Genomic DNA, 9,335 nt, shown 5'->3' with positions numbered 1-9,335 from the left:
GAGAGAGAGACTGAGCAGATCCAGTCAGATCATATGAAGTGACGGACAGCGATGCCAGTGGCAGCCCTGCGAGAGTACAGCGTATCTCTGAGCAATACGGACGCTTGAGAGAATAACAGGGCTAATTTCCGACAACTTCTTTGGATACATAACTGAACTCAGCAAAAAAAAAAAGATTTAATCAGCTAACATGAGGGAGAAGTGAATTTTGCACGCTTACAAGGGATTCTCAGTAATCATTTGTCATTTAAATGGCATGAAACGCGGATGTCAATAGATGTTTGAAGTGCACATGGATGTTTCAGCTCTGCTTTTTGTGTTTACCTTGTGTGTCTGTCCAAGATCAGCTGAGTAAGTGTTTATCAGATGTTGAGATGATGTTCTGCATGTACACAGGACAAGTTCAGATGTCGGATATGAAGTTATAGCCTAAATCAGCATGGCTTTGAGTGTATTCTTACAAACAAGTGATTTTAACATGTACATTTTTTTTTCGCTCCTAAAAAAAGTAAACCAGCAGTAAGCAATCATGGTAGAACCTGCTGGCTTTGTGGAAGCATGGAAAGCTCAGTTCCCTGACTCAGATCCTCCTGAGTTGTCTTTGAACTCTGTTGGAGACATTGAGCAGGAGCTGGAGAAATGCCGAGACTCTATTAGGCGTCTGGAGATGGAAGTGAACAAGGAGCGTTTTCGAATGATCTACCTGCAAACGCTTCTAGCCAAGGAGCGGAGAAGTCATGACTCTCAGCGATGGGGTTTCAGTAGGGTCTCGCAAGGTGAGCATAAGCCAGCGTCCACGGATGAGCATCATCAGAAAGCCGATGGAAGCAGGTGTCTCCCTGACAAGATGAAGCACACAACCGCTGCAGAGGAGAGTCATGAGTCTCAGCCTTGTGTTAAGGTGGTGGGATGTGTCTTGGACAGGCAGAAAAGCAGAGATGGAGAAGTTGACGGGATGTCTCCATACAAAAATAGGAGCATTGAAGCTCCTCTCAGGCCCATTGCTGGACGTGGACCTGCGCACCATGAGGCGGATGGCGTTCCAGAGTCTCCACCAAAGGAGAAGGTCACCACGGGGTTGGGAGTTGCTGCGCTTCGGTCAAACTTTGAGCATATCAGAAGAGCCAATTCTCAAACATCTGGTGAGGGGAAAAGCGAGAGGCCTTACTATGTCAACATGGAGTACCATCACGAGAAAGGTCTTGTTCGGGTCAATGATAGAGATGTCTCAGAGAAGATAAGTAGTCTGGGCAGTCAAGCTATGCAGATGGAACGCAAGAGGTCTTTGCATTCTGTCCCAGGTAATCTGTCCACTGCTTTTGGGGACATCCGTAAACCAGAGCGTTCTCATGAAAGAGCAATGGAGAGCGGTTACAACTGTGAGTACGAGGAGCCCGATCTAAACCCTGGGTTCCTTAAGGATAGTTCTTCAAGACTTAATGGAAGAAGAGCAACTCAGCAGAACTGGCACCAGTCAGAATGTCAGCCCTATACGACTGTTTATGTGGGGGGCATTATGGGAGATGGAGAGGACCTGCAATATATAAAAATTTTTTTTTTTTTTTAAGGTTAGGTGATGAAATGGGACAACAGTTCAAAAGTTTGATACAGATGAAAACTGTGGCTAGTCAAAACGATCAACTGCTGTTCCATACAGAAACGCTAGATGGAGACAAGCTCAGATGACAGACGCTACAAAATGCCACAGAAGTTTACAATCATACTGTCAGGTGTATTACAACAGAATAAGTTTAAAATTCTACAGAAGCGATATTTTTTTCATAAATATTGATAGGTTCTGAAAATGTGAGGTAATTAATATCTGGTTTACAATTAAAATGATAAATCAATCATATGTGATAAATCCTATACGATACTGACGAATGTCTGCCAATTTGCGAGCAAGGTGAGTGGGAAAAAAGCGTGGCAAACCGTTTTTGCACGTTTTCTTTTACTTGGTTCCTGAATAGCCCAGTCTGTGTCTTTAAACTGAGATTGTCTGTGCAGTCGCTATTAATCATGTACTCGTCTAGTCCCACCTCTTCCTGCAGCAGCACTGAGAGCGAGAGCGAGAGAGAGACTGAGCAGATCCAGTCAGATCATATGAAGTGACGGACAGCGATGCCAGTGGCAGCCCTGCGAGAGTACAGCGTATCTCTGAGCAATACGGACGCTTGAGAGAATAACAGGGCTAATTTCCGACAACTTCTTTGGATACATAACTGAACTCAGCAAAAAAAAAAAGATTTAATCAGCTAACATGAGGGAGAAGTGAATTTTGCACGCTTACAAGGGATTCTCAGTAATCATTTGTCATTTAAATGGCATGAAACGCGGATGTCAATAGATGTTTGAAGTGCACATGGATGTTTCAGCTCTGCTTTTTGTGTTTACCTTGTGTGTCTGTCCAAGATCAGCTGAGTAAGTGTTTATCAGATGTTGAGATGATGTTCTGCATGTACACAGGACAAGTTCAGATGTCGGATATGAAGTTATAGCCTAAATCAGCATGGCTTTGAGTGTATTCTTACAAACAAGTGATTTTAACATGTACATTTTTTTTTCGCTCCTAAAAAAAGTAAACCAGCAGTAAGCAATCATGGTAGAACCTGCTGGCTTTGTGGAAGCATGGAAAGCTCAGTTCCCTGACTCAGATCCTCCTGAGTTGTCTTTGAACTCTGTTGGAGACATTGAGCAGGAGCTGGAGAAATGCCGAGACTCTATTAGGCGTCTGGAGATGGAAGTGAACAAGGAGCGTTTTCGAATGATCTACCTGCAAACGCTTCTAGCCAAGGAGCGGAGAAGTCATGACTCTCAGCGATGGGGTTTCAGTAGGGTCTCGCAAGGTGAGCATAAGCCAGCGTCCACGGATGAGCATCATCAGAAAGCCGATGGAAGCAGGTGTCTCCCTGACAAGATGAAGCACACAACCGCTGCAGAGGAGAGTCATGAGTCTCAGCCTTGTGTTAAGGTGGTGGGATGTGTCTTGGACAGGCAGAAAAGCAGAGATGGAGAAGTTGACGGGATGTCTCCATACAAAAATAGGAGCATTGAAGCTCCTCTCAGGCCCATTGCTGGACGTGGACCTGCGCACCATGAGGCGGATGGCGTTCCAGAGTCTCCACCAAAGGAGAAGGTCACCACGGGGTTGGGAGTTGCTGCGCTTCGGTCAAACTTTGAGCATATCAGAAGAGCCAATTCTCAAACATCTGGTGAGGGGAAAAGCGAGAGGCCTTACTATGTCAACATGGAGTACCATCACGAGAAAGGTCTTGTTCGGGTCAATGATAGAGATGTCTCAGAGAAGATAAGTAGTCTGGGCAGTCAAGCTATGCAGATGGAACGCAAGAGGTCTTTGCATTCTGTCCCAGGTAATCTGTCCACTGCTTTTGGGGACATCCGTAAACCAGAGCGTTCTCATGAAAGAGCAATGGAGAGCGGTTACAACTGTGAGTACGAGGAGCCCGATCTAAACCCTGGGTTCCTTAAGGATAGTTCTTCAAGACTTAATGGAAGAAGAGCAACTCAGCAGAACTGGCACCAGTCAGAATGTCAGCCCTATACGACTGTTTATGTGGGGGGCATTATGGGAGATGGAGAGGACCTGCACTTGACCTGGCCCAGGCGGTCTTACTCACCTGGGAGTTTTGAGGATGGATACACGCCAGATTGCAGTTCCAATGAAAACCTGACGTCCAGCGAAGAAGACTTCTCCTCAGGGCAGTCCAGCCACGTGTCCCCGAGCCCCACCGCCTACAGAATGTACCGAGAGAAGAGTCGCTCTCCATCCCAGCACTCCCAGCAGTCTTTTGAGAGTGGCAGCCCCCCTACCCCACAGTCCCAGAAGCGTCTCAAGCAACAGCTAGTACTCTCCGACACCAATGTTGTTGGTGTCCGCAAGATCTGGCCTGCTGACGGAAGCTCCAACAACTTCAGCAGTTTCCATGGAGATCTGGGTAAGACAACATTCTTGCAGTGTTTACTTTTGTATGTATCGTAATGTCTGTTTGGTGGGACGTTGATAGGATTTCACTGTCCCACAGTGGGAGTATAATAAGAAAAGGCACAAAGATCCATTATAATGACATTTTATGTCAATGACTTGTCTTTTATAGGTCTTTACTTGTGCAACCTATTTAACATGTATCTGATTGGGTCATAGTTTGAGTATCTCAGTGATTTTCAAACTTACCTCTTTATACACACATGATATAATATACAGTATATAATGGTATGTGTATATATTTCATGCATAAAGACCCATTTATATTGTGTGAGGAAAACTATTGAAGAATAGTTTTGGCTTAAAAAAGAGTTGGCTTTTATGTTGTCACTGAACTAAATCCAAAACAAATTTTAAGATATTATCTAGAAAAGGTGTACTTTGTATTAACTGTTATTTAAAATATTCATACAAAATCAGGGCAAAAATAAAATAATTGTGATTAATCTTATGAACCAGCCTTTAGAAAGCCGGATGAAACCGTAATAACATCAAATTTGGAAAATGTGTTATAAAATTATAACATTTAAAGTATTTAATTAGTATCATCAGTCAAAAAGTTAACTTTGACCTAAGAATATGTTTTATAAAAAGCTTTTTCTTTGTCAAATTTCTCCACTATCCTCAAGCAACCCCTGCCTGTACCCAGGATTGAAACCCCCTGGACTATGATATAAGTTGAAGCAAATCCATAATTTTGTGTTTTTATTTTTCCAACTACATTTCTAGCATTCTACTGTCTGTCTTCTTTGTTTGAGCTCTCCATGTGGTTTCTCCCTGTCCTTATCTCGCTGTCATGATATGACTGATCTGATCTGCAGCATTTGAGGCCAAGAATGGCCTAAGGCAGTGCAGTCGCTCACTCTCTGTCCACTCAGAGTGTTTATGCATCAGTTCACATTAGTAGTGTTGTCCTGCCTAGGGATAATTAAGCTAAAGGGGTCATCTAGCATGGTGGACTAAGCAAAGCTTTTTGTTGGGGGAGGGGTGAAAGGCTAATTACAAGAAACAAACTAAGAGGGGAACTGAAGATGTCACTTGGACTAAAATATCAGACATCTGTGGTTATATTGGTTTGAATGGAAACGCAAAGAATGGTTCTTCATTGTGAATGCGAGCTATAATGCATTTGAATGTATGGTCACAATGCAAATGGTATGTATTGGAGCCATTCAGACTGGTTTTCCTCTTGAACTGTGGGTCAACACAATACAATGAAGAGATGTTGTCTGTAGCAAAGTGTCAGTTTGAAGCAGTCCTGCACTCAGCAGTTTAGGCTTTTAACAATTTCATTTTCACAATCATTCACACTCTTTGGTTGAGCATGCAGCAACTGGTGTAGCAACTTGAACACTCACGTTTTGTTCAGACCGACTTTATTTGGAGTCCCAGAGACCCAATGGTTTATAAGAAATGAAATTATTACTTTTAGTAAGGAAGGATGCATTAAATTAATCAAACGATTGTTAGAAAAAAAAAAATCCCACAAACATTTTAAGAAGCACAACTGTTCTGATTGATAATAATAAGAAATGTTTCTTGAGCACCAAATCAGCATATGAAATTGATTTCTGAAGGACACTGAAGAGTAGAGTAATGGCTGCTGAAATGTCAGCTTTGCATCACCGTAATATATTTAAGTTTTACAGTATATATTCTCAAATAGAGAACAGTTATTTTACTGAAAAAAATGTAGCCTTAGTGAGCATAAGAGAATTCTTTCAAAAACAGTAAAAAATGACACCAATTGAATTGCAGTATTAGTGTCCATTTTTGGAGAACATTTGAAAGCATGTTTTCAAGTTGAAATTGAGTTTATAATGAATTAAAAATCATATAGATATGTCATATCAAGCCATTTGAACTGGGCCTTAGAGTCTCAAAACAGAACATTAGTGTTAAATGATTACGCAAGAGCACAGTAATGATACAATCTAGATCAAGCTGAATACATCGTAATTGCATTGCTCATGTTGGTTCACATCTTGTTTCATTATGTATTTACTTTGCATTACAGTCTACAGCTGGAGACTGTCTTAATGTCTTACGAAATAGTCAATAAGACACTAACTCTTTAAGTTAAGTGCAGTTTGACAAAAAATAGAGAAACTGAGAGAAGACTTCAGAGCCAAGAGCAGATATTTCTCCTTTCAAGCAGAAAAGAGCCCATCAGCTCAGTCCAAGCTAGTTACATAAGCAGGCAGAGAGAGCGCAGACCTGCAAGCTCAGCACGCCACAAACAAATTGCAAATGATCAGTGTAAAGTTGCGTTTCAGTGACAGGATCGTGATTTACACCAGTGGGAATTGCAGCCGTTCTTCAGGCTGTCTCTAAGCTTTCTCCAAATTCTTTTCTGCGATCTTAATCTAATGCCCTCGAGCTGTTCAAAAACTGCACTTTCGAGTCTTGCAAGATAGATTAAAACGGTCTCCATTAGATCCGTTACCCTGAAAGAGAGTGATCAGAGAGCGTGATGCGCAGATTTTAGTCCTCGAAAAGCTCAGTCACGCTCACCTAGTGCCCCTCCCTCGTGTAAACATCAGCACTGCAGCCACGTGCGCTTGTCAAACCAGCACATGCTGCACCACAGTCTGTGGTAACTACCCTGATATTTCTGAAAATCCTCTTGTATTGTGAAATTACTGATACTTATATAAGCGACATACATTGTGTATATAGTCACGAAAGTGGCTGATACATGCCAGAGGTTATTTTGCAACGAGGAAAAGACATCTTAATGGAAATCCATTGAGGTAACACCCACAATAAAAAAATTCCTTAGGCCTCTTCTGTGGTAAAACAGTTATTTTTCACTCGTTTTTCAGAATCCACCTCGGCGATTGCTGTCGTGATCGATCGCAAGTGTTGTGCTTGGTGGGCTTGAAATGGATTGAGTCTGACTTGTGGGCATTATGCTGACAGAACCAGTCAGTGAAAGAGATCAGGTGGCTCTTATGTAGTTTTACTATTTGCCATTTTTTCTTGGGAAGCAAAATCTGGCAGATATCTCTTCCGTCAACTGGGTGTTAAAAGTCACCTCTAAGGAACAGACCGGCCCTGGCAGACAACCTAATCCTGCCTGTATTATTAAAATAAACAGTCGTTTGTTAAAGTCCTCACAGACTCTCGAGTTCACTGTGCATGCTGGCTTGAGCTAAAAAAGTCTGGCTGTAAGATATAGGTTTTTTCAGGCTTGTGGGTTTGCATGGCAAGGTTGGGAAAATTTCAGGAATGAAAGAATTGGCTTTCAGTTCCTGAGTATGAATTTGAGTCTGTAGCTCTATCTTTGTCTTTCTGTCTGTCTGTCTGTCTGTCTGTCTGTCTGTCTGTCTAATTTCTTTACATTTCAGTTCATTGTAATTCCTAATTCGAAATTATTTATACCATTTGTTACCTCAATTCAAATTCAGGAATTCAGTTGAAATTTAGAATGCATTACATTTTGAATTTCCTGCATGGAAATCCTTTCTGATAACAGGTGGTAATGGACTTTATCTTTGTTTTTTTGTAAAATTCTTGATTATTTTGAGGCTTTGCAAACAGAATCTGTGCTTCACATTCAGCAAGGCTTTGGAAATGGTGAGAGGTATTTGCTGGCTATCCTTCTTGTTGTTTTTCTGTTTTATCACCTGCCAGAGCCCATAAATCCAAAGAAAGCGTCAACATCAGAAATACCGTGCATACAACATAAAACATGCACCATGTGCGCCTAAAGCCTGACAGCAGCAGCGACCGCTGCATGTAATTTGCTTCTTTTCAAACAGTCTACTTATGTGGTCTGTTAAGCTGTAATTTTGCACTTCCAATGCCCTAAGACACACTAACTGGCCCTTTTTCTATGTGTGACTGTTTGTGTGTCACCTGTTGTCCTGGGGGTTGGACTGTGTTAACGGGGGCACGGCTGAGGCCAGGCTGGCGTGGGTCCAGCTGCACCACCATCACCAGCTGCAGGGGAAAGAGCACATCTTTCTCACTAATGTCATTTGATGGGAGGAGATTCCCACTCTGAATCACACAAACACACTGGTGTGTTATTTTATGCAGCTTAGATGTAAACCCATATATAGGAAGAAACAGTCACAAAACATTTATACGCATTTATATTCTTGGGGAATTAGCTGATTTCTAAGAATTAGTTTTATATCTGGGCTTAAAGACCTCATGGAATGATTTGACAAGGTCTTCTTTCCTATATTAAAACAGGAAGTTTGGAAAGGAAATATTGAAAGGCTTGTCCTTTTTTTTGAGTGTCAACTTTTAGTAGTATGTAAAATAACCCTACAGTTTGTTCTGTTAAAGAGGAACACCAACAAAAGGAAAAAAATCTCAACAATTACCTCAACAAACAGATATTTCTTGCTGTTGCAACAAACAGATATGACTGACACAAGTTTGAAAATGGCTGTCGCTGTGCCACCAAAAAAACCTCTTCCTTTTCACACAATGTGCTTTCTTATGTCACAAATGCAGAATATTCTCTTGATTACAGAGGACGATGTCAATGACGGAAAGAGTTGCTAAGGGCCCCTGTTGGCAAGAGTATCATCATGAAACTATTTCAGTGGTGTTGTAACTTCAAATGGACCCTGAAGAACTTGCTTTTCTGGGGTTTGCAATCAGTGTTTTTCTGGCTTCCTGTGGATTCTGTTGGTGTTTTAATAACTTCAAATGGACCCTGAAGAACTTGCTTTTCTGGGGTTTGCAATCAGTGTTTTTCTGGCTTCCTGTGGATTCTGTTGGTGTTTTAATGCAACCCTCTACATTGCGAGTAAACCACTCGCATATGCGACTAAATCTTACTATGGGCGACTAAATGATGTCTGATATTAGCCACTGGCTAATAAATTCTCAGATTTTACTCGCCAGTGTGAGTTGGAGGCTAAGTATAAGTTTAGCACAGATATATTTTCACTCGCCAAACACTCTGACTGAGCCCTTCAGAGTTTCACTCTCCGCCAAGCGATCTGTGCTGTTTTTCAGTTCATCTGAATGGATTTGCAACGCACCTGTATTTAACGTACCGTAAACTCTAGTGTGAAGGCACACGACTCGCCGTCACTTTGTTTCACACACACGCAGCAAGAGAGGGAGAGAGAGAATTGACGCGCTACATGTAAACGATATTCTTTGTTGTATTTTACTGTCAAATTAACGGAGTTCGTTTGGAATTGTTCTGCTTTTAAGAACTACCGCTTTTTTAAAATTAGTGGGCGGAACTAATGCGCAAACGGCAATCTCATTGGCTGGCGCTCACCTATTATCGTCCCTGTTTTGATTTCAGCAAATCAGTTCGAGCGAACGCACACAACCTGATTAATATTCATGAATCCAG

General features: G+C 41.7%; 2 protein-coding genes across 2 annotated transcripts in view; both read left to right on the top strand.

Moving 5' to 3' along the window:
- LOC107600027 (breakpoint cluster region protein-like) lies at window positions 1–2,112 on the top strand. Its single transcript, XM_016291795.1, has 3 exons — window positions 1–351; window positions 510–1,536; window positions 2,052–2,112. Exons 2-3 carry the CDS (start codon window positions 530–532, stop codon window positions 2,110–2,112), a joined length of 1,068 nt encoding a protein of 355 aa, XP_016147281.1. The 5' UTR covers window positions 1–351; window positions 510–529.
- LOC107600026 (breakpoint cluster region protein-like) overlaps window positions 2,071–9,335 on the top strand; it is a 27,046-nt gene continuing 19,781 nt past the window's right edge. The window contains exon 1 of the mRNA XM_016291794.1: window positions 2,071–3,987. Coding sequence (XP_016147280.1) covers window positions 2,600–3,987 — 1,388 coding nt within the window. The 5' untranslated portion in view covers window positions 2,071–2,599. The remainder of the gene's footprint in view (window positions 3,988–9,335) is intronic.

This window comes from Sinocyclocheilus grahami, unplaced genomic scaffold, assembly GCF_001515645.1.
Source record: "Sinocyclocheilus grahami isolate Dianchi unplaced genomic scaffold, SAMN03320097.WGS_v1.1 scaffold276.1, whole genome shotgun sequence".
In the NCBI taxonomy this organism is placed as follows: Eukaryota; Metazoa; Chordata; class Actinopteri; order Cypriniformes; family Cyprinidae; genus Sinocyclocheilus; species Sinocyclocheilus grahami.
The sequence above is the reverse complement of the archived record's forward strand: the minus strand, read 5'-3'. Positions and strand labels throughout refer to the sequence as shown.

Excerpts from the sequence above, each read along its gene's own strand:
- LOC107600027 (XM_016291795.1), top strand. The coding sequence starts at position 530 with ATGGTAGAACCTGCTGGCTTTGTGGAAGCATGGAAAGCTCAGTTCCCT. Across the intron at positions 1,537-2,051 it reads ATGGGAGATGGAGAGGACCT|CAGCACTGAGAGCGAGAGCG; the intron begins GCAATATATAAA and ends CTCTTCCTGCAG.